Source organism: Oryx dammah, unplaced genomic scaffold (genome assembly GCF_014754425.2).
Source record: "Oryx dammah isolate SB20612 unplaced genomic scaffold, SCBI_Odam_1.1 HiC_scaffold_16, whole genome shotgun sequence".
NCBI classification, from domain to species: domain Eukaryota; kingdom Metazoa; phylum Chordata; class Mammalia; order Artiodactyla; family Bovidae; genus Oryx; species Oryx dammah.
Window position 1 is genome coordinate 64,860,536 of NW_024070200.1, and position 25,687 is coordinate 64,886,222.

General features: G+C 40.9%; 1 protein-coding gene across 1 annotated transcript in view; it reads left to right on the top strand.

Moving 5' to 3' along the window:
* Nucleotides 1–51: 51 nt before the first annotated feature.
* Nucleotides 52–25,687, top strand: part of GABRB3 (gamma-aminobutyric acid type A receptor subunit beta3) — a 298,494-nt gene continuing 272,858 nt past the window's right edge. Inside the window, exons 1-3 of the mRNA XM_040257053.1 lie at nucleotides 52–229; nucleotides 361–452; nucleotides 664–731. Coding sequence (XP_040112987.1) covers nucleotides 150–229; nucleotides 361–452; nucleotides 664–731 — 240 coding nt within the window. The 5' untranslated portion in view covers nucleotides 52–149. The remainder of the gene's footprint in view (nucleotides 230–360; nucleotides 453–663; nucleotides 732–25,687) is intronic.

The following is a 25,687-nucleotide window of genomic DNA, read 5'->3' on the forward strand; positions in this document are numbered from 1 at the left end:
CGCGCCTCCCCAGCCCTCCCCCTGCGCCCTCCTCCGCTCGGGGCCAGCGCGGCGGCGGCGGCGGCGGCGGCGGCAGCAGGAGCAGCCCCGGCTGCGGGTCGCGACGGCGGCGGGGCGCCCCCTCCCCCGTGCCGGGGCGCGGCGGAGGGATGTGGGGCTTTGCGGGAGGAAGGTTTTTCGGCATCTTCTCGGCCCCGGTGTTGGTGGCGGTGGTGTGCTGCGCGCAGAGGTAGGGTCGTGGCTTGCTTGCCGGGAAGCGGGCCGGGCGGCTGGCAGGGTGCGCGGGTGTGCGCGCCGGGCACGGGCGGGCGAGCCGCCGCCTGACCCGGTTCTCTCTGCCCCCCTCCACCCCTCCCGCAGCGTGAACGATCCTGGGAACATGTCCTTTGTGAAGGAGACGGTGGACAAGCTGCTGAAAGGCTACGACATTCGCCTGAGACCGGACTTCGGGGGTAAGTAGGCTGTGCGCCGCCTCTACGGGCTGCGCGACCCCCCGCGCTGGGGGCCTGGGCGGAGGAGGGAGGCGGGGGCCGCTGCCGCCGCGCTGCGGCCGCGCGGGGAGGGCTCGGCCGGCGCCCCCTCCCCGGCGGCTCCCGGGCCCCGGGGCCGCCGCAGCCCGTGCCCGAGCCTGGCTCACGGCCGTGTCGTCTGCACTTTCCGCAGGTCCCCCGGTCTGCGTGGGGATGAACATCGACATCGCCAGCATAGACATGGTTTCCGAAGTCAACATGGTGAGTGCCTGCCTTCCCCGGGCCCCAGCCCCTGCCCCGCCGCGTGGGCACGCCGGCGGCCTCGGGACCAGGCTGGAGGCCTTCGCTGCCGGGCCGAGCTGACCGGGCGGGTGACCCGAGCGGTCCTCGCCGCGCCGGCCTCCGCCTGCCCGCGCGCCTGGCTCCGCGCGCCTGTGCGCACTGGGCAGTCGTCGGCTCGGAGCCGCGCGGAGGGCGCGCCTTCCTGCGGTGGGAAGGGGTCCGGGCTCACCGGAGCGGGCCGCCTCGCCGCCGGCGAGCTCCCGGCCGGCCCCGCGCTCGGCCCCCCGGGGCCCAGGCCGCTCGGGGTCGTCTCGCCTCGTTAGCAACAGGCGCCGGGGGCGGGGAGGAGAGCGCAGTTGCGGGGGAGCTTGATTCTGGGTGAGGGGGACGCGAGGGTTGCTTCCTTGTGGAGGAGGTGCTGGCCGCTGGAGAGCGCGCAGGGCCGTGGTCGGCGTGTCCTGCGCTGTCTCGGGTCCGTTTCCTCCGAGTCCAGTGGCTTTTCCGAGGGCGGGCTCGGGACGCGGAACCCGGACCCAATCCGCCGGGCTCTGTCGGAGGTGCTGACGGTGCTGGAGGGTCTGGCGCGCCGTCTCTGCAGGGAGAGTGGAAAGCTGGAGAACCAAGTGTCACTTAGGGCTGTGTTAATGCGAGGAGATTCTGTGTTCTGACCTGTGGAAAGTGGAGGTCCCTGTCTGTCCAGAGGTGTGAAGGGGGAGTCACAGGCTTCCTCAGGAACCGTTAAGACAACACGGAATAAGGAGGAAAACGACCCCTTTCATTTTTTTGATTGAATTGGAATACCAGGGGTTTTTGAAAACAGGTTTCAGTTTCTGAGTGACACTTTAGAAATTGTGAGGATGAGAATTTGGAAAAAAAATTTTTTTTTTTGGAAAAAATCATTTGGCAACTTTTCTTTCTAAAATATAGCACCAAGAATATAATGAGCCATGAGGTGGACTCCATGGATTTCTCGTCTGGTGGACATGCTTACTCCCAGGCTGTGATTCTGGTTCAGTGGTGTGAGGTGCAATCTTGGGGGTCACTATTTAAAACTAGTGCTTCAGATTGTTTTTTTCAAGCGGATGTTTTATGGACAGTTTTTTGAGAAACATTCTAATAACATAGAAATATGGATGTTTACCAATAAACTAAAATCATAATTTTAAATAGATGTTTAGCAAGATATATTTAAAGGCATACACCAGTATGGATTTTGTAGGAAGAAATCTTTGACTACATGAAACTACTGTTAATTAATTTTTTACTCTTAACCTAAAGGTTTAAAATTACGATGTGTGATTTAAAAAGTACTTTTCTTTCAATGTATATCACTAAGGACATTTATATTCAAGTATGAATAATAAATAGATAAATAAATAAGTTGTTAATAATAAAAACATGAGGATGAAACAGAGACTTTACATATATTAAACTAAAAACATAACATTTATTTCACTTTTTCAAATTTTTGAAAAATCATTCTGTCAAAAGTATGTCTTATGACCTTAAGGAGACAAGTTAATATATTCAAGATATACTCTGTAATCTGTGATTTCCTTAATTGGGAACTTCATATTCTATAGAGAAGAAAGTTTTGTATAGAAGTTAATAGACTATTTAGTGGATTTTTATGTCAAAAATTATTATATTGATTGTCAAATAATGAAGAAAACATACTGATGTGACACTTTAAGAACTCTGTACAGTGTTTAAACAGCCAGGGAATAGAGAATGTCTTGTTGCAAATCATTACACATTTCCTGTGAATGAATTTTTAAACTTAGCTATCCAATTGTTTAGACATCATGCTGATATTTAGCACTTTTAAAAACTTCATGCGCTATGAACTGAAATGTCCCAGTTTTCTCTGAACCCAATAATAGGAAGACAAATTGAGGATACTAGCCATTATATTGAATAATCTTTAAGTGCCTATACCAAAGCCAGTAATTATGCATAATGTACCATAGCATTCTTGTATACCTTTTGTTTTGCATTTTTATGATGTTAATTTTTGTGGTTCTCTCTATATAAGTTTGTGGTAAAGAAAAATTGGGAATTGATGAAATTGGAAATTGAAGGCCATTGGACAGAGGGACTAACTGGCATCTGAAATATCTTCCACAAGTGGATTGGTAAAAACATCCACTAGAAAAACCTGATTTCCTATAACTCATGATCAGGATCATAGCTCATAGTCATAGCTGCTATATTTGATTTATTTTTTACTGAAGGAACTTCTAAATATAGAGCAATATTAAGTATCATTTTGGAGCTGACATTATATAGGGAAAGAACTGAGTATGTGATCATAAGATTAAACCCATGTTTTTAATCACGTTGCTTAAAAGCAATGCATTATATTTGTGAACTTCCTTAATTGCCTTACTAGTTACCCAAAACTTAAGTGTTGTTAGGTTATGAAAAAAGAAAGGGGCGTGCCCTAAGAGACAGAGGGAAGGAAAGGCAGAGGGAAGGAGGCAGAAAGAGGGAGGGGAGAGACTGAGAGGACTTCTGACATGGAAAGCCTTCTGAAAGAAGTTATGAAGTGATACTTAAGTTGGGTGGGTGAGTAGGGGGGATGGAACTGTGACTGGCATAGACAGAGGAGGATGTTTTGGGTCAGAGAAGAACTTGGCAAAGCTATGGATGGATAGATCAGCAGGACAGGAAATGTGGAGAGACTCAAAAGATGAAATTGGAAAAGTAGGACAAACCCGTTCACCTAGGCCCTTCTCTGCCTTGCCAAAGATTTCAGATGCTAATTAATTTTCAAGAATTAAGGAGCCTGTAAAGATTATTAAGCAGATGATTGACATGATTTAAGTTGTGGTTTAAGATGAATATTGTGACAAAGATGTTAACTGAGATGGAGTGAGAAGAGCAAAGTTAGCAAGAAAATTCAGGGTAAATGATCATGGAAGGTTCTTTGAAACTGTTCTCAAATTTTCATAGATATGCTTTTGAAAACATATTTAGTGCAATAAAGATCCATTAATATCTGAAATAAGGCTATGTAAAGCGTGTATATCTCAAGGTAGGACAGATGTGCTCTTGTTAGTGGACACTTTGAGGGTGAACATGAAGCAAATAGTTACTTTTCTCTTTGAACAGTTGCAAAACAGTATCTACTGATGGTCATATAGGTAATGCCTCTAAAGAATGCATCTGACCTCAGAAAATGAAATAAATAGATACATTATACATATACATGTATATATCATTATGCATTTTGGTTTTATATTAACAATCAAAATGGATTTTAGTATTTTAATATTTAACATTATTTTGCTATAACATGTTTCAGTGATAATGGAGATATTTTGTATTTCCATTTTTCTTAAGCTTCTAATTTTTCTTTTTGTGTACTTTATTTAAAATTGACATATAGTTAATTTGCAATCTTGTTAGTTTCTAGTGTACAGCAAAGTAACTCAGTTATAAACATATATATACACATATATATTCTTTTTCAGATTCTTTTCCATTATAGGTTATTACAAGATATTGAATTTAGTTGCATATGCTATATAGTAGATCCTTATTGTTTACCTATTTTATATATAGTAGTATGTGTGTTAATCCCAAACTCCTAATTTTCCACCTCTTTTTAAAATTAGCTTACTTGACAGCAGTCAAACAAAAAACCATGTTCTTTTACATAACTTCCTTTCTTTTAGCTCTTGTTTTAAATGTTCAGATAATCTTTTAAAACTAAGCATGGTTAACTAATTGTTGAGATTTAGTTTACATATTTCTTTAAGTGAGATTGTACATATGAAAGTATACTGTCTACTGAAAATTTTTATATGCATGTGTTATAATTCTGGTGTTAAAATTTTAGCACTGGTCCAAGTGTGAAATAAACCTGTTGAATAGATAGGTGGAGAGATAAGTGGACACAATTATTGAAAATATAGGAAACGTATGGGAATATTAAAATATAAAACTAGAAAAGTTTAATTTTAAAATATACTTTTTTTACTGAAAGAGGCTGAAGTAGTTCTGGAACTCTTTAAAAATCATTCAGATAACAAGAACAGTATTTTAAAGTATTGTTTGATTTGTTAATTCAGAAAGAAACTATACATTCTCAATTTCTACTTAATTAAAGTATTAGGATATTGGGCTTCCTCGGTGGCTCAGTGGTTAAGAATTCGCCTGAAAGGCAGGAGACGTGGGTTCAGTTCCTGGGTTGGGAAGATCCCCCTGAGAAGGAAACAGCAACCCACTTCAGTATTCTTGCTTGGGAAATCCCACAGAGAGAAGAGCCTTGTGTGTCCATGGAGTCACAAAAGAATCAGACATGACTTAGCTACTAATCCACAAATATTAAGGATATAAAACTAGATTCAAACGCTAGTAATAAAAAGGCTAATGTTCTATGATTTAACTTGTACTTTATTATTTTCTGCACTTAATTCATCTATTAAAATTGAAGTGAAAGTTGACTAGTTGTGTCCGACTCTTTGCAACCCCATGGACTATATAGTTCATGAAAATGTAACTATAGAATTGTTTTTTCTGATTTCATGCATATAAATAATGTTATCTTTTTTTAGTTGTGAGTTCCTTTTAGGTGACATATAATCTGCTGTGTTCACTTATTATGAGAGGTATATTTGTCCCTTACGCTTGTTATAGTGTATTCCTTCCTCATTGATTGCATTTTCCTCTTCAGAATCAACGTATTTTTTGGTGTCTCAGTGTAAAATGAGTATGGTACATAAGAGCATGGTTTTGGAACGTCCCAGCAAGCAGCTTTGGTGCTGCCTCACTGTAAAATAGGTGCAGCTGACTTTCGTGCACAACACAGAAGCATTTGCTCTCACTTTGTCTTTCCTGTTTTCAGAAGAGTGGGAAAAGGAGAAGGTCACCTTGGTTTGAGTGAGCTGGGATTAGCTGGAGAATTCAGCTTCTAGGCAGTTTTGATCAAATTTATGTTAATCAACTCCCCTCCGTGTGCTGGAGTCTAGAGTTGCTCTGCCTGCTCTGTCCAGCACCTGGCCAGGTCCTCAGGCGGAGGAGCTGAGTCCCAGGAGTTCAGCTGTTGTGCTGCAAAGAGCCTAATGGGATTGGGAGTTTCAGGTTCTGTTTCTAAATTTATGGGAACATCTAGCCTTAGGCAAGTCCCTTAATACTCAGTAATTCAGTCTCTGGCTTCTCAGATGCCCGTGGCACAAAAATGCCTGGGTGATAGCACAAAGGGCTTAGCTCTACATAGAAAACTGAGGTAAAGATACCCACACAATCACAGCCCAACACACATATTAGAAAACTGTCCTTTTCTGATTTCTTCTAGAGAGGCTCTGGCTTAGTTCAGAGTTAGCCTATGAATTGTTAATCGCATTTGAATTGTTACTAGCATTTTAAATGTTGGAAATGTGCTAATGCTCTTGTTACCACTTAAGCTGAGGGATGACTCAGCAGAAAGGAAGAAGTGTTTCTCTGACCCAACTGGGTTTAAAAAGCCACTTACAGGAAAGGTACTCCAGGGGTAAGGTCCAGTGAGCATGTTGGCATTTGGTTCTAGGTTGCTGCATTTAGGAGGTAAGACTGTTTACTGAGGACATTACTAGTCCCTGGAAGTATGTTTCGTGCCTAAGTTATGATTAAACATCAATGCTGGGGCACTGACAAGGAAGCATATAATAAACTTAAGAGATGGATGAGAATAGCGCTTATATAATATGCTCTTTATGAAAGGAGGTTTCTGTTTAACATTAGAAAGAGTGATATGGGAGGCAAAGAGGGTGCTTTTTGTCTTTCCCCTCAGGGAGGCTGTAAAGCTTACGTTGCTACAGCTCTTAGAAAATGAATCTTGCATCCATTGCCTTGTCCTGAGCAGCCTGTTCCTGGAGCCTTTGCCAGGCTCAGTAGATCCTATGTTGTGTTGCACATAGAAGTAAGTACTTGGTTTGAATTAATGGCACAAATCTGCTTATTTATATATTAAAAACTTTATAATTTTTGCCAATGAAGCAATATGAATTCCAACATCTGATTTTGTAAATACTGTCATCTGTAAGAGCTCTTCTTTCCTTCCACTGGTAGCAGAACCTTTTCTCCTGTGGGTTCTGTGTCATAACACTGTTGTTAGTTGCTGAGTCGTGACTGACTCTTTTTGATCTCATGGACTGCAGCACACCAGGTTCTCTGTCCTCCACTATCTCCTGAAGTATCATATCATATATACTCTCATCGTGCTTGAAGCCCACTGAACATTTGGTTTAAATAAATCAAGCCTATTGACCATTGGGAATCTGTAAAATTTTCTTGTGATGCATATTGAGGTATAACTTAGGGAGATGACAGCTAACAACAGCTTTATGTCATTTTTGCAGTTGATGAAATGTTTCGGATATTTTGCATATTCGATCGTCACACCTGATGATCGGCTTAGTGAAGTATATCTTATAGGTAGATGTTACTCTCATCTCCATTGTTCAGGTGAGAAAATAGCCTTAGGAACAACGCTGAGGTACTCTTGATACAAAGCTGGGACTCGATCCTGTTTCTTTCTACCTCGTTGTGTTACAGAGCAATTAAACAATGCTTCCTTAGGGCCTTGGAAGATTCAACCTTTCCCCATGACCTTCATTGCCATCTAGAGTGGATCTTCCAGTTCACTTCTCCGTGCTGTGTTAGTCTTTCCTTTTTTCACTGTCACGGGATGATTACTATCCAGTGATCGCTGTCAACTGAGTATGATTCTGGTGTGCTTGTTTGTTTAGAGGCTTTCTTCCCCTTTTTTCTCCCCCTTGAGACTGTAAATCTCATGAGGCAGATCTGTGTGTCTGAGAACACCCTTTCATAGTGCAAAACCAAAATCTAAATAGTTGCTGTATAAATAGATACTAGTGTCTATTAGATACTGGTTGAAAGAAAAATCTATGAATGAAGAATGAATGAAAGAATAGATATAAAAGTACATGAATAAATAGGTAGGTGGCTTTCCAATGAAATTTTTTTTATAACCCAGAATTTGGGCTTATGACCAAGAGGAACCTTTTACAGGCTAAATGTGATATGTGTAGTTTTTATTTTACGGGGACTTAATTTAACCAGAATTTGCATAATTGCATACAGTGTAGTGGTAGTACTAGTGGTAAAGAGCCCACCTGCCAGTGCCGGAGATGGAAGAGGTGTGGGTTAGCTCCCTGGGTCAGGAGGAGCCCCTGGAGGAGGGCATAGCAACCCACTCCAGTGTTCTTGCCTGAAAAATCCCGTGGACAGAGGAGCCTGGTGGGCTGCAGTCCATGGGTCTCCCAGAGTCGGACACGACTGAAGAGGCTTGGCATGCAGGCATAGCACCTTCAGCTGGCATGTATTTTATAGCGTTTAGCCCCTTCACTGGAGAGCTTTTATACTGATCTCAGTGTGGAGAGGAGGGAACTGATTGTGGTGGCCCTGTGATGAACAGCCTGTGTAAGGATTAATGGGGGTATTTCAAACACTAGTCACTGGTGCCTTTGTTACACTCAGTTTTGTGTCTAACTGGAAGTATGTGCGACTTGAGCTTTCCTATAGGATAGGGACGTTTTGGTGGTTCTTCTTAATACAGAGGTTCGTTAAGCTCTGCGTTCCCTTTCTGATGGCTGTTCAGCAGTGCCGTGTAGCTGCAGTGGTTTTCATGTGTTTGCTAGCTTTTCAGCACAGTTTACTTCTGGGCCATTTATGCCAGCCATTAAGAAGACTCTCTAGCAGCAAAATTTGGAAGACTAGGACTGAAATAGGTTTCATCTCTTGGCAGTTTGTTCAGTCCTGTCAATTCAAGAGGGCTCACGATGGAGAGCTTGCCTCCGATCTCTCTGGTGGGAGATGTAGAATTCTCTTATTCCGTGGTTACCAGGAGACTATATTAAGAAATAGAAGCCATTTGTAAGTGTTAACTCATGTATCCCTTTTTGCATTTTTCCACAGAAGCATTGATATAATTAACAAAAACCTTAGCATGTGTGGAACTAACATTTCAGATGAATAGGAGTAAGATTAAGATATGAGAATGTCACAGCTCTTTAAAAGTTCTAATTTGTGCTTTGCCAATCAGTCTGAGAGAGGGTATGGACTCTATTGATTACATCATCATATGTTACTTAAGTTCTACAATGAAAGAATTCCTTTTATCTAAAATATTTACTAAGTCTTGCTATGATTCATGACATGAAATACATTTGTTTTATTTTGAGTTGACTTTAAAGGATAGCAAAATCTACTGTTTTAAAGCTACATGACTCTGATTGTGTTTGATACATACGTATAAAGTGTTAGCTACTTAGTTCAGTATCACATCATTCTTCTTTTAAAATTTAATTTTTTTGAATTAGACTTTGCAACTGTTAACTTTAATGAGTAGAAGGAACAAGTTTTCTGGGTCACCCATCATTACAAGTTGTTGGTGTGTGTGAATCTGTGAATCTTTGTGAATCTGTGAATTTTTGTGCAAACCAAAAATTGTTTTAAAAGAGACAACAATTTGAATAATTCATTGTAATATCGTTGAATTTTTTTTTTCCCAATCATGATGACTCTAAAAATCCATCTGAGAGATGTCTGTATATCAGCTTGAAAGACTAGTCACCAGGGACAGTGCCTGTTATGTAGAATATGCTTGGTGAATACTTGTTAAATGCATTTGTGTAACACATGACCCTTGTGGTAAAACTACATCTTCTGTTTGTTTTATTGGAGAGAATCCCTTATTTGGGTGTTTGTCAAACACATAGCGGGCTTCCCAGGTAGCGCAGTGGTAACCCTGTATGTGAGACAGCAAAAGAGACACAGATGTATAGAATGGACTTTTGGACTCTGAGGGAGAGGGAGAGGGTGGGATGATTTGGGAGAATGGCACTGAAACATGTATACTATCATGTAAGAAATGAATCGCCAGTCTATGTTCGATACAGGATACAGGATGCTTGGAGCTGGTGCATGGGGATGATCCAGAGAGATGATATGGGGTGGGAGGGGGATTCAGGATTGAGAACTCATGTACACCCATGGCGGATTCATGTCAATGTATGGCAAAACCAATACAGTATTGTAAAGCAAAATAAAGTAAAAATAAAAATTTAAAAAAGAAAAAGAGTCTGCCTGCCAATGCAGAGGATGCGAGACACATTAGTTCGATCCTTGGGTCAGGAAGATCCCCTGGAGAAGGAAATGACAACCCACTCAAGTATTCTTGTCTGGAAAATCCAAGGACAGAGGAGCCTGGTGGGCTTGGGGTTGCGAAGATTTGGACACAACTGAGTGTGCACAGAATTGTGCACAAGCACATGAAATTAACCATAGCTTTACACATATGAATTCCTGTGAACTTGTTGCAGAAAAGACATCCAGATCACGGAAAGCAGTGCCATTCCTATGGTCTAGAATAGTGGTTCCAAAGGTGTAGACCAAGAAGCCTTCTGTGGTGTTGGAGTGATTGCAGGAGCTGACACAAATTCATGCCTGCAGAATTTCTCACCATTGTTGTATACCATGTTTTGCCTTTCCAAAGCAGTGTGCTTATTTGAAAGAGGTTGGGAATAACTGAATGTATGAAGAGCAGGATTGATTGTGCTATATTCCTTTTTATGCTGTTAAACATTCTGCAGATAATTCTCACTCTCTGTATGAGGATGTAGCTGATTGTGCAGTTGAATGAGTGTTCATGTCTGAATTGTCCTTTGTTTTAGCCCTGGGCACCAAAATTCCCTATGAGAATGTAATTCCTTGTGGTATGGGCTAAAATAATGGTTGCTTAAGAGAACACGTGTACTCATGACTGATTCATGTTGATGTATGGCAAAAAACCATCACAATATTGTAAAGTAATTATCCTCCAATTAAATAATTAATTAAAAAAGAACATTGTTATATAGAATGTGCATATGTGCCCATAATCAGTGTTTCTGCTCGAATAATATTGGAAATTATGTTGGAGACTTAAAACAGGTTTCTTTACTGCAGAAACTGTCAAGCCCTTTAATATGTCAATGATTTTGTAAATCTTCATGAGAGGAGTGTAGAGTTCGGTATTTAAAATACATGTGTAGGAATTTTTTTCTTTGTGAGGGGATGATGGACCTTATTAATAGTTCATGAAGTTTTCTGTAGAATATAGTTTAGGAAATGTGGGCCTAACCCATGGAATTAGAATGATTTTTAATACAGCCAGTCCCCAGGAATGTTAACTGAGAAAATTACTGCATTAATAAAGCCTCTTTTTGTGACCTTGTCCAAACTGCAGAGAAGACACAGGTTTGATAAAAAAAATTCTACTAGTGCATATAAGAACGGGTAATATTTTATGAAAATGAACATTAAACATCTCTTACAATTAGATTGATAAAAAACAGAGATTTTCTTCTATAATAATATTGTCTGTCATACTGAAGGAATATCTGTTTCAAACCTCCTTGTTTTCTCGTATTATAAGAGTAAATGATACAGAAACAGACGCAGTTGTGTTGAGCAAGTATATTAGTCACCCAGTTGTGTCTGACTCTTTGTGACCCCATGGACTGTAGCCCACCAGACTACTCTGTCCATGGAATTCTCCAGGCAAGAATACTGGAGTGGACAGCCTATCCCTCCTCCAGCGTATCTTCATGACCCAGGGATCGAACCCAGGTCTCCTGCACTGCAGGCGGATTCTTTACCATCTGAAAAAAGACTCTGGGCCAACAACAGCAGGTTAATTTTGAGAACAAAATATGTCTCCTTGAGGCTGATGGGCTTGACAGGTGCTTTCTTGGAAGGCTAGAGATTCTTTCTTGGAGCTGTGGCAGGAAGAATAGGCAGGGCTGTGATTCTCAGACTAGGGAGGGTTGACATGTATCTTTGAATATATCATGTTGCATAAACATTTATTATAATCTGTAATATATATTATATATAATGAAATTATATAGTTTACTGTATATATTATATAATTTATGTTATTCATTTATATGAAAAATAAGATTTTCTTTGGTTGAAAGGTTCTGGTGATATATTTAACATCCCCTTGAGTAAGACATGTTTAAAATTCCCTGTATGACTAATTCTCTATACTTCTATGAAGAGTTTGTCCATTTTCATGAATAGTCAGTGGCAATAGCCCAGAAGGCAAATGCATCTTCTGGACTGTTCCAGAACCACAGGAATAAAAGAAGGCAGTATTGCTTTGCAGCACTGTGGAGGCCCCGCTGGGGATCTGGGCTTGGCTGGTGGTAATGGATGTGGAAACCAAAGTAGATTCAGAAAGGTAAAGATATGCAAAAGTGTTAATTGATTCTAAGTGTCATGGGTTTCATTTGTTTGCTTGTTTGTTTCTGGCATTTAGAATCACAGGGAGCTGGTTTTAAAAATTATTTTGGAAATATTATATATCTATAGATTCTTTTCTCCTAAGCCATGCTTTATCGTTACACTGTATTGCCCCAAAGCTTGTGTTTATGATTGAAAAACTAGTCTCAAAGCTTGAGATTTTACTTTATTATTGTGAACTCTTTGGGATTTTAATTATGTAGGTAATTTCCTCAATACTCCTGGCTATTTTACCTTTAGAGGCTGTGGGGGTCTAATTTGCAAAATTGCCCTGGGCAGTGGAAAAGAGTTAGTTAGAATTCTCAGATTCTAGAAGGGTTTCTCTTAACTTTGCTAAGTCATTAGACTCAATTGTTTTCAAGCTGATCATTTTTTTTAAGCAAGTATGTTAAAATAGATTCTCTGAGTTGCCTTCTAGCCCTGATTTCCGAGTCTGTGAACAGTTGAAAACGTGAGACTCTGATTTGCCTTACAGAGACCACTGCTTCTTGTCACTTGATAGTGCATGTGGCTTACCTGGGTGTCCAAGTGGTGGTCATTTGGCAGCTTGCAGCCATACAGTCAAAGTGTGGCCCATTTTCCTCAAGTCACCTGTGCTGTGCACTGCGAGCCTGGGACGTGTCGTCCATAAACAATAGGATTTATAGTCTGCACTCAGGCTCCTTAATTTTTGGGTTTCAAACGTGCTTATGTTCACTATTTGGGTTGAATTTATAGTTAATAATTTATAAGTGAAAACTGTAGCTGGCTGTTAAGATGGTTTTTGCATGCATGCCCAGTTGCTGAGGGGCTTCCCTTGTGGTTCAGCTGGTAAAGCATCCATCTGCAGGAGACCTGGGTTCGATCCCTAGGTTGGGAAGATCCCCTGGAGAAGGGAAAGGCTACTCGCTCTGGTATTCTGGCCTAGAGAATTCCATGGACTATATAGTCCATGGGGTCACAATGAGTCTGACACAACTGAGTGACTTTCACTTTCACTTCAGCTGCTGGGTCCTGTCTGACCGCTTTGACTGTCAGGATCCTCTGCCTGTGGGATTTTCCAGGCAAGACATACTGGAATGGGTAGCCATTCCCTTTCTCAGGGGATCTTCCTACCCAGAGCTCAACCCATGTCTCCTGCTTGGCAGGCAGATTCTTTTACTACCGAGCCACCTGGGAAGCCCCTTAAAATGCTTCAGTTGTATCCAAAGAATGACCTTTCCATTGTCACCTAAGAAAAATAACTCAATATGGAAATATCACTTAATGCTAAAGTAAAGTAAAATAAGTTTCTTCAGTCATGTCCAACTCTTTGTGACCCTGTGAACCTGTCGCCAGCCAGGCTCCTCTGTCCATGGAATTCTCCAGGCAAGAATACTGGAGTGGGTTCCAGTTCCCTTCTCCAGGGGATCTTCCTGACCCAGGGACTGAACCTGCATCTGCTGCTTTGGCAGGCAGATTCTTTACCGCTGAGCCACCAGGGGAGCCTCTTGATTTCTTGCCTCACGTAAAACAAAATTATCTATACATAAAATCCAAGCAAGAAAAACTGTGTGGATATAGGGACAAAGACTTGGGCTTTCCTGAACTACAGATTGCAAAATGAAAAGTGTAAAACTGGTTAATTTTGTTATGAAAGAGTAAAAATATGGACGTGCCAAATATTATGTAACTAGGAAATTACCTATTTAGGTTACATAAATCAAAATGTATAATGGGACTCAAACTTGAATATAATCAATAACCGAAAAAAATAGTAATTTTCAAAGTTTACTTCATATTTGATTACCATAGGTGAAATCCTGCTGATAATGGATTGTAGGATCTGGTTGGTAGGTGGTTTAGTCTCTAAGGTGTGTCTGACTCTCGCAACCCCATGGACTGTAGCCTGCCAGGGTCCTCTGTTCGTGGGATTCTCCAGGCAAGAATATTGGAGTGGGTTACCATTTCCTTCTCCAAGTATCTGGATAGAAGTTATAGCACAGTAAAGATAGTAAATAACTGATTTTATAACTTAGCACTTTGAAATAGTTTATCTGAGTGGTAGCCCTACACATAGATGTTCCTCGAAGTTTTTGTTTTTCTTCTCTTTCTCTCCCAGAATAAGAGGGGTATGGCAGCTAGTTTGGACTAGCAAAGGTCAGGCAGTAAAAGGGGGACACTGTTCTAACTGGAACTGCACCTTGGGTTGCACCAGCTCTGAGGACCAGCAGGGGGCGCAGGTGGGCACCAGCTGGTTTACTGAGATTAGGGAGGGAGTAAGTGAGTGAAAGTCGTTCAGTCGTGTCCCACTCTCTGTGACCCTTTAGACTATACAGTCCATAGAATTCTCCAGGCCAGAATACTGGAGTGGGTAGCCTTTCCCTTCTCCAGGGGATCTTCCCAACCCACGGATCGAACTCAGGTCTCCCGCATTGCAGGTGGACTCTTTATCAGCTGAGCTATCAGGGAGGAAAGGTGAAATAAGGAGGTTGACAATCTTCCTTGTCTCTTGGCTGCCAACCTGCATGGTATCTTCCCTAATGAGGTAAGAAATGGGGATCTTACCTCCTATTTCTCTTTCCATTTATCTTTCTGGAATTTTGAGTGAAATTTTTCTATACTCCAAGCATCAAATGAGCTCAGTAATTTCTCTCCTTTTATCTTTCTGTGTTTAAAACCATTAAGGACAATCCTCTTTATTTCCTCTGGCTTAATTCAGAGAAAAGTGGAATGAAATTTGTTAAACAAAGGTTGACAGGAAAGCAAGCACCTACTAATTGCCATCCAATTTCCTGATATTCCAGGCTTTGCCCAAGAGTATGCAATGATGTGCAAATAGAAAATCAGAATTTGCTCATGCTACAGTATTAATAGGTACTGTCAGTTATCCAGAGGAAGGACTCATACATCAGTTTCACATGTTACTGAACTATATTCTGCGTCAGATAAGTGTGAGTACTTCTAGATCACACTTCTGTTTGTGAGACTATCTACATTATAATGGAACTGATGAGAACAGTAATAATGACAAAACCCTAAAATATAAGAGAAACACGCTAGAATTCTAGCACACTGACTGTTGAGCCTGTTACGATGGTAGAAAAGGGAAGCGTCAGGGACCCATTTTTGTATGTATGACAGGACAATATTTTTGATGCTTCAGAGAGAAGTGCTGTATCTAATTGACGCTTACTCTAATAGGTTAGTCCAGAATTCAGTTCAGTTCAGCCGCTCAGTCATGTCCAGCTCTTTGCGACCCCACAGCTCTTTGCAACGCCATGGGCTGCAGCACGCCAGGCCTCCCTGTCCATCACCAACTGCTGGAGCTCACTCAAACTCATGTGCCTGGAATTGGTGATGGCATCCAACCATCTCATCCTCTGTCATTCCCTTCTCCTCCTGCCCTCAATCTTTCCCAGCATCAGGGTCTTTTCCAATGAGTCAGTTCTTTGCATCAGGTGGCCAGAGTATTGGAGCTTCAGCTTCAGCATCAGTCCTTCCAGTGAATGTTCAGGACTGATTTCCTCTAGGATGGACTGGTTGGATCTCCTTGTAGTCTAAGGGACTCTCAAGAGTCTTCTCCAACACCACGGTTCAAAATCAGTTCTTCGGCGCTCAGCTTTCTTTATAGTCCAACTCTCAGATCCATACAAGACTACTGGAAAAACCAGTCCAGAATTAGCTGTATATATAGATTTTGAAAGTTCCAGGCTTATCAAAGCATCTTGCATTTGTAAATTAACTATGGAACTAACTGGGGAGAGGCAATGCAGTGAATGTTTCCTTTTTTAATTCTCAAAGTAATTGATATTACTTAATAATTCCTCTTGTATCGTCTTTCATGACTTTGGTCCACCTGCGCTGTGCTGATGAGCACATTCTTGTGTGGTCGCCTTCACTCTAAATACTTCAGGTTTAAGAGTACAACTGCTCTCATCCACCAAAGAAACCCTCAGCAGCACGGATCCAAATGACAATAGTTTGGGCTTTTCCACGTGTCTCCAGTCTAGCATGCCTGTTTACATGTTGCCTTTGTCATTTCAGACTTGAAGCTCTGGCAAGCTGTCACTGCCAGTGAAGTTGTGCAGAAACTCAGGAAGAGAGGGTGCTTGCCTGGAGTCCAGGAGTGAGTCAGACAGTACTCGACAGCCTGTGCCAGATATGGGGGTCGGTGACGGTGAGGGTGGGGATGAGAAAAGAGGAGACGCTGAGAGTGTTCTGAAAAGCAGTTTGGAGGAGAGTGGACAGGACTAGATGGCACGGAAAAGACATAAGGGAGCTACAGATGGGATTGAAGGGTAAAAGTGTGACAGGGAACTGGATGTTGCTTTTTTCTCTTGAAATACTCAAGATACTGGGACAGTTAGCCATATGTAATTAAAAAGCAGATACATGCCAGTTTATACTGTGCAAAATTAAGTTGTTTATTTCTGTACTTCTTATATTTTCCTTTGAAAAAGTGGAACCACGGGGAGTGTTTGCGTCCCTAAAGTGGAGCCCATCATCCTCCTGGGGGCAGCCACCTATGGTGCAGAGTCACTAAGAAGTTTTACAACCTGATCAGAACAAGTGCGGAAACCCAAGGTGTTGGCAGAGCTGCAGGCCTTAGCAGATACTTTGATGAATGTTCTTTTTAGGTGTGGCAGGAGGCAAGTAGGAAGGAGAATCTTTAAGTGAGAAGGAAGGCAGAAATTCTCCTTTATCCAGCTGTGAACTTTGTAAATGATCACAACACCCATGGAGTTTTCTGTATAACATGTGACTTTGTGTTAGTGTGCCATGGTCTTAACATTGAGTGCAGGAATGTTCTCTGACTTTATATTGTGAAAAGAAGGCTGGGGACAGCAGTGTGCCTGCCTGCTGAGAATTTAGGTACTCACTGCACTTTTATTGCCTTCACAAAATAGTGTCCATTGTTTACCAAAATTAAAAAAAAAAAATTGCCCACTATGAAAATTTAGAACAGATAGAAAAATACATATGGATGTATTTTTTCCTTTTTTTTCATGCACTTGTAATATAAATGTGTATTTTACATACTGTATAGATACATTTTTATTATTCTTTTGCATGTAACTTTATGTTACAGACACTTCCATGCTACTGAACATATTTTACAGATACTTTAAGAACTATATGCTATTTTCTTGCATGAAAGTGAAAGTGAAGTCACTCAGTCGTGTCCGACTTTTAGCGACCCCATGGACTACAGCCTACCAGGCTCCTACGGCCATGGGATTCTCCAGGCAAGAGTACTGGAGTGGGTTGCCAGTGTATAATTAATATTATCCTATTATATGTTTAGCTAGTTGTTCTGATATGCTAAATGGTGTTTTGATGAATATCCTTGTGTGTAAATTATTATGCATATCTTCCTTGAGAAATATTTCAGTAGGAGGATTACTGAGTCAAATAGTATGAATATTTTTAGGTGTTTGATATACATAACCAAGTAGCTTTAAAGAAACGATCTGTTGGTTTGGGATCCACTGATTTGCCTAAAAACTGTTTTATATTTAATATTCTAGAATAAGTGTATCTTTTGGTTAACGGAAAGAGAACAATAGCTCACGAAATTGAGTTAAAGCCCAAAACTATTCTTAACTTTACCATGACTCCAGCACAGTCTCATCTAACAAGAAAAATATATCAGTAATTTGGCTTTATATAAAATCTGACTTTATCTTAATTTTATATTTTGTATTCTAATAAATATATAAGGAACATCATAACTTCAGGTCACTGTTTTGAATGAAATAGAATAAATTGTAGTTCCCCAAATAACTTTTATATTTGAGTACTAGAATTTTATCAGAAATCAATCCTAAGACACTGTAAAAAAATTATTTTCGGGGGCTTTGAGGTCACAGTTGACCATTTTTATATCAGTTGTCTCTCAGTCATGTCCGACCCTTTGTGACCCCATGGACTGCAGCACACCAGGCTTCCTCATCCATCACCAACTCCCAGAGCTTACTCAAACTTATGTCCATTGAGTCAATGATGCCATCCAAGCATCTCCTGCCTTCAGTCTTTCCCAGCATCAGGGTCTTTTCCTATGAGTCAGTTTTCACATCAGGTGGCCAAAGTATTGGAGTTTCAACATCAGCATCAATCCTTCCAATGAATATTCAGGACTCATTTCCTTTAGGATTGACTGGTTGGATCTCCTTGCAGTCCAAGGGACTCTCAAGAGTCTTCTCCAACACCACAGTCCAACAAAAGCATCAACTCTTTGGTGCTCAGCTTTCTTTATAGTCCAACTCTCACATCCATACATGACTACTAGAAAAACCAAAACTTTGACTAGACTACTTTGTTGGCAAAGTAATGTTTCTGCTTTTTATTATGCTGTCTAGGTTTGTCATAGCTTTTCTTCCAAGGAGCAAGTGTTTTTTAATTTCATGGCTGCAGTCACCATCTGCAGTGATTTTGGAACCCCCAAAATAAAGTCAGCCACTGTTTCCATTGTTTCCCCACCTATTTGCCATGAAGTGATGGGACCAGGTGCCGTGATCTTAGCTTCCTGAATGTTGACATCTAAGCCAACATTTTCACTCTCCTCTTTCACATTCATCAAGAGGCTCTTTAATTCTTCTTTGCTTTCTGACCTAAGAGTGGTGTCATCTGAGTATCCGAGGTTATTGATATTTCTCCTGGCAATCTTGATTCCAGCTTGTGCTTCATCCAGCCCAGTGTTTCTCATGATGTACTCTGCATAGAAGTTAAATAAGCAGGGTGACAATATACAGCCTTGACGTACTCCTTTCCCAATTTGGAACCAGTCTGTTGTTCCATGTCCATTTCTAATTGCTGCCTCTTGACCCACATACAGGTTTCTCAAGAGGCAGGTCAGGTGGTCTGGTATTCCCATCTCTTGAAGAATTTTCCACAGTTTGTTGTGATCCACACAGTCAGAGGCTTTGACACAGTCAATAAAGCAGAAGTAGATATTTTTCTGGAACTCTCTTGCTTCTTGATGAGCCAGTGGATGTTGGCAATTTGATCTATGGTTCCCCTGCCTTTTCTAAATCCAGCTTGAATTCCTGGAAGTTCACAATTTACGTATTGTTGAAGCCTGGTTTAGAGAATTTTGAACATTAATTTGCTAGCATGTGAGATGAGTGCAATTGTGTGGTAGTTTGAGCATTCTTTGGCATTGCTTTTCTTTGGCATTGGAATGAAAACTGACTTTTTCCAGTCTGTGGCCATTGCTGAGTTTTCCAAATTTGCTGGCATATTGAGTGCAACACTTTAACAGCATTATCTTTGAGGATTTGAAATAGCTCAACTGAAGTTCCATCACCTCCACAAACTTTATTAGTAGTGATCCTTCCTAAGGCCCAGTTGACTTTGGACTCCAGGATGTTTGATTCTAGGTGAGTGATCACACCATCGTGGTTATCTGGGTCATGAAGATCTTTTTTTTAATAGTTCTTCTGTGTATTTTTGCCACCTCTTAATATCTTCTGCTTCTGTTAGGTCCATACCATTTCTGTCCATTTTTGTGCCCATCTTTGCATGAAATATTCCTTTGGTATATCTGATTTTCTTGAAGTGATCTCTAGTCTTTCCCACTCTATTGTTTTCCTCTGTTTCTTTGCATTGATCACTGAGGAAGGCTTTCTTATGTCTCCTTGCTGTTCCTTGGAACTCTGTATTCGCATGGGTATATCTTTCCTTTTCTCCTTTGCCTTTCACTTCTCTTCTTTTCTCAGCTATTTGTAAGGCCTCCTCAGACAACCATTTTGCCTTTTTGCATTTCTTTTTCTTGGGGATGGTCATGATCCCTGGCTCCTGTACAATATCATGAACCTCCGTCCATAGTTCTTCAGGTACTCTGTATATCAGATCTAATTCCTTTAATCTATTTGTCACTTCCACTGTATTATCATAAGGGATTTAATTAGGTCATACCTGAATGGTCTAGTGGTTTTCCCTACTTTCTTCAATTTAAGTCCGAATTTTGCAGTAAAGAGTTCATGATCTGAGCCAGTCAACTCCTGGTCTTGTTTTTGCTGATTGTATAAAGCTTCTCTCTTTGGCTGCAAAGAATAAAATCAATCTGATTTTGGTATTGACCATCTGGTGATGTCCATGTGTAGAGTCTTCTCTCGTGTTGTTGGAAGAGGGTGTTTGCTATGACCAGTGAGTTCTTTTGGCAAAACTCTGTTAGTCTTTGACCTGCTTCATTTTGTAGTACAAGGCCAAGTTTGCCTGTTACTCAAGGTGTTTCTTGATTTCCTACTTTTGCATTCCAGTCCCCCATAATGAAAAGGACATCTTTTTAATGTGTTACCTCTAGAAGTTCTTGTAGGTCTTTATAGAACTGTTCAACTTCAGCTTTTTCAGCATTACTGGTTGGAGCATAGACTTGGATTACTGTGATATTGAATGGTTTGCCTTGGAAACTAACAGAGATTATCCTTTTGTTTTGAGATTTCACTGAAGTACTGCATTTTGGACTCTTTTGTTGACTATGATGACTACTCCATTTCTTCTAAGGGATTCCTGCCCACAGTAGTAGATATAATGGTCATCTGAATTAAATTTGCCCATTCCATTGGATTTTAGTTTACTGATTCCTAAAATGTCACTGTTCACTCTTGCCATCTCCTGTTTGACCACTTCCAATTTACCTTGATTCATCAACCTAACATTCCAGGTTCTTATACTATATTGTTCTCTACAGCATCAGACTTTACTTTTGTACACCGGACTTTACCTCCATTTTTATATGCATGCCCAGATTTTACCAATACATTTCAAATACAGTGTAGCCCCTTATTTAATCTCTATAAGAGAGCTTTGATCCTTTTGATGTTTGAGTGTGTGGGGCCACTGGCTGTGCACGTGTAGGGAAGTCCTGGGTCCTGGCATGGGTGGGCCTTGTGTGTCAGGAGTGCAGTGAGGCTGACATGAAGGGTGCATCTGGTAACCTTGAGGTTTTGTTTAATGAAATATTAACTTACTTTGCCTACTTGAGTAACATTTCAGGTGACTATTTTCTGTAGTTAATGAGGAAAAATCAGATTATTATTTCATTTGATCCAAAGTTTGGTCTGCTGATGCAGAGAAAAAAAATAAGTGATGGTTAACATTTAATTGGAAGGTAGTTTAAATCTAAATTTATTTTGGATTTTTCCATATTGTTTATGAGATGAATGGGTAGCCATTTTCCTTACTACTCTATTTTGAATCCTGCTGTCATGCTTGGAAATAGCATCTCAGTGAAAACCATTCAGGAACATTATCGTATTTTATAAAAATTTTCACCTATCCCTGAGCTTTATTTTTTTTAATCTTTTCTTTTTTAAAAAAACTTCAAGATCACACTTTGGCCATCTGCTTTTGAGAAGACTCGTTTCACTGTCACTTGTCTTTCCCAGTCTCCTGCCTATCAACAGTTTTAGTCTCATTCATACTGTCCTTAAGCACTAGTTTTACCTGGCCTTCTAGATGCCAAAGAAATCTATTTGGAGTTTCTCCAGCCCTTTAACATCATGGTTGTGTTTAGCCCTTGCCCAGGTTTCAAAATGATGTTGGTCACCCAACTAGGAGAAATGGTCTCTGACTACAAGAAGTTTCCCAATAATTTTATTATTGAACATTCATTGTCTTCACCATGCAGAGCATTCTGTCTCTCCTTAAGGCCTCCCCTCTCCTTCCCACCTTTCCTCACAGCTGAGCTCAAATGAGAAGATTATAGTGTGGGTTTACTTCCTCCTGTTTGGCAGGACGCATGGGCTCTGCCCGCATGTCTTTCTCAGAGGAAGGTGTCTCTCCTCCTATCAGAAGTTATTCTTGCTCTCTGTGCTCTGCATTTTGGCTTTTCCTGTGCCCACATTCACTGTTTGCTTTGCAACATATGTTCCTCTCCATTAGGTTCTTTCCTGTAGTCTTTATTTGGGAAAAAGAAAGAATCTGTATTTAAAAGAGACACTCTAAGCTTCCCATAACTGTGCGGCCCCTAACTGCTGAATTCTGTTTTACAGTCATTTTCCTTGACTGTATGTCTCTGGGATGAGTATCAACCTGTAGCCCGTGTCTGTATCCTTGCTGGTGAGTGCTGGGGACTGTGTGTAAAAGGGGTAATTAAAAATCACTCTACGGCATGTCAAATCTTGGTTGCCAGCCTCCTGAATTGTGATTTTGCACCTTGTCACTCAATCCTGAAGATAATTTTCATCTCTTTCCTTTTTCTCTAGTGTCTAATTATTCATGGTCTTGCACAGGAATTTTGATAATGTATTGAAGACTCCCTTTTTCACAGGACACTAGTTTGGAGCCCTCAAATGTAGGGACTTATGATCTGTCTTAAATCTATGATTATCCTCTGTTCTTGTTCCACTTGTGCTGTATGACCACCTGGTCCTTCCTGTCCTTTTTTAGGATGGGAGCCCTCAATGACTCCAGAGTGCCTGCTGGATGTGGTAGAGTGGGGTAACTGGAGTTAATGCCCACTGTGGCTGGGATGCTAAGATTAAGAACTAGCTCCAGGATCTAGGGAAAAGAGCCTGTGGGCTGTGTCAGTGGACATCATCTGAGCTCCAAGAAAAGAGATTGGAGCAGACTTGAGATTCTCAGTACCTATCAGAGCCTTCACCATTTGGTTTGTACAAGGGGCAACATTTAGGGTTCTTTCTGAGAAAGTGCAAGGACAAAAGAAGGGATAACACTGGATGACTGTGACGAACTTGGACTTGACATCGGTGCCTCCCAGAATCTAAGAGTAAAGCTCTTACTGTGTGATAAGGTCAATCAGCCCTATGTTTGCCCAACTTCAGTTTATTTTGATCCTTAGTACAGTGTTAACGTGTTTCTTTTTCGGTTGCTTTTCTGTTTTTTCACTTGTAGACATCCTTCCTTGACCATATTATGTATCCTTTTGCTTCCATATATTCCATACTACCAGCCATAAGTAGATGTGTTGAAGATGAGTATAGATAGTGATCCTGTTCTATTCATAGACATGGCTAGAGGAAGACAAAGATCTATTCTCTCCAAGAAGACCATCACCATAAGGAAAGCTGTGGGGCAAATATGGAACCATTTAAAATACTCTTAACAGAGAGCACACAATGAGTGGGTGGGAGTAATTGTGAAATTGTGAGAGATGGCAGGACACAGTCCATGAATTTGTATCCCGTAAAGTCATTGTTTTTACCCTGGGTAACTACATGACGATAAAGGAGAATCTCAGAAAGAAAGAGTGGGTATTAAGAGTTTCTTGGTCTGCTGGTAAAGTAATAGACAGTTGTTTAAATTATGGAAAATATTTCAAAGCATGCTTTTTATACAGAAAATTATATTTCTTAGGGGGAGCAGGGGTGCTGTCTTGGCTAAAAGCCCTTATTTAATATGTACTTTCTCTTCTTGCCAAGTACCAATTAGAAGTCAGGTTACGTAGCCTATCAGTTAATTAGAGATGGAGATAAGACTTTCTGAGTGTGGTTCAAAAGCATAGTTTTTATTCATAAAATAATAAAAATATGAAATTAGCTAGACAAGGAACAAATTTGACAATTTAAAACCTAGAGAAGTGGTTGTGAAATTAGTGCAGTAACCAAATTTCATTTGCTGGGATGCTGAATCAACAGCGGCACAGACACTTATGATAGGCAGTAAAATTAGATATATTATGTGATTTTTTTTTTTTCCAGAGAGCTTGGATAATATTGGGATATGGTGAAAATTCAGAGCCAAACATGATTCCAAATTAAGAGGAGAAGGTGGACAGGTAGTTAGTTTAAAGTGCTTTATCTCATGACCTTCTATGTCTAGAGAGCTCTTTCACACTGAAGGGAATCAGATCGCTGCTCTGTTATTACTTTTGGGCCTTGTTCCAGGAATTAGAGACCGTAGACTCTGAAACAGTGCTCCTTTCCATCTGCAGTCGTTCTAGATAAATTCCAGTGCATTTCTAGCTTGAATTTCCAGATTGTTGCCAATGTTGTCAGCTGATATTTAAAAGGTTATTGTGGTTGCTGTTGCTGTTTAGTTGTTCAGTTATGTCCCACTCTTTGGGACCTCATGGACTATAGGTCTTGGGTTTGAATGAATAATCTACATCCATAGATTATAGAAAATTTCATGTTAGGAAGTAGTTTCAAGTTCTTTTTTCACTGGACCTCTTCCAGAGTTACTGATGAGTAGCAAATGGAAGATTTTGAATTCTAGCTCCTTCTATTTCCTTGCCTTCCTTCTGGTGGAAGTGCTAATAAGCAAGAATGCAACTAAAAGGTGTGAAAACAGAAAGGAAGAATTAAATGAAGCTTTTCTTAAAACCCTCTGAACAGATTTCTAATTTGAGCCAAGATGGGGTAATCTTCCCTCATTCCTCCTGGTCTTCCCACTTAGAAATAAAAAGTCCTGTTGTAACACAAAAGGCAAACATGGGAAGATTCTGAAGGCTGAAAGAAGTCAGTTGCCTGTGGACCTTGGGACATGGCAACAACTTGGTGTTGCTTTCCCTAGGTCTTCTTTTTGCCTTTCATGTGTTCCAGAGAGTGTATTGGAAAGCCTCTTGCCTAAAACTACCAACAAACACAGAGAAAAGTAACTCCAAGAAAAGCTTCTTAGCCAGATGATCAGGAAAAGGATTGCCTGCCAGAAATAGAAACCTTTTGATAATACATGCTCCATTTCAGCCAAACACTAGTCAAACACTACATGCCTCCCTCCCCATGGTTTCAGCAGGGTCAAACAGGGAGCTAATTTTCTGCCCACTACCAAGGAAAATGGGTGGATGAGCTCCTAGGACACAGAAGAACTGAACACCACCTCAGTCTACAGGAGCTGACTGACATTTCTTGCTGTTGTTCAGTCACTAAGTCGTGTCCAGGTCTTTGCAACCCCATGGACTGTAGCACACCAGGCTTCTCGGTTCTTCAGTATCTCCCAAAGTTTGCTCAGGTTAATGTCCATTGAGTCAATGATGCTTTCTAACTATCTCATCCTCTGCTGCCCCCTTCTCCTGCCTTTAACCTTTCCTAGCATCAGGGTCTTTTCCAGTGAGTCATCTCTTTGCATCATGTGGCCAAAGTGTTGGAGCTTCAGCTTCAGAATCAGTCCTTCCAGTGGATATTCAAGACTGATTTCCTTTAGGATGGACTGGTTGGATCTGCTTGCAGTCCAAGGGACTCTCAGGAGTCTTCTCAGGTCCCATCAGTTCATGGCAAATAGAAGGAGGAAAAGTGGAAGCAGTGAAATTTTATTTTCTTGGGCTCCAGAATCACTGCAGATGGTGACTGCAGCCATGAAATTGAAAGGCCGTTGCTCCTTGGAAGGAAAGCTATGACAAACTTAGAAAGCATATTAAAGACCAAAGAAGTCACTTTGCTGACAAAGGGCCATATAGTCAAAGCTATGTTTTTTCCAGTAGCCATGTATGGATAAGAGAGTTGGGCCATAAAGAAGGCTGAGAACCAAAGAATTGATAGACATTTAAGGAACACTTTACCCAACCACAGCAGAATACACATTCTTTTCAAGTGCCCACTGAGCGTTCCACAGTATAAATCATATTCTGAGTCATAAGGCAAATCTCAACATACTTAAAAGCATTCATATCGTGTAGTTTTCTACCCACAATGGAATCAAACTAGAAATCAGTGCAGAAAAACAACAGGAAAATCTCCAAATACTTGGAAGTTAAACAGTAAACTGTTAAATAGTCC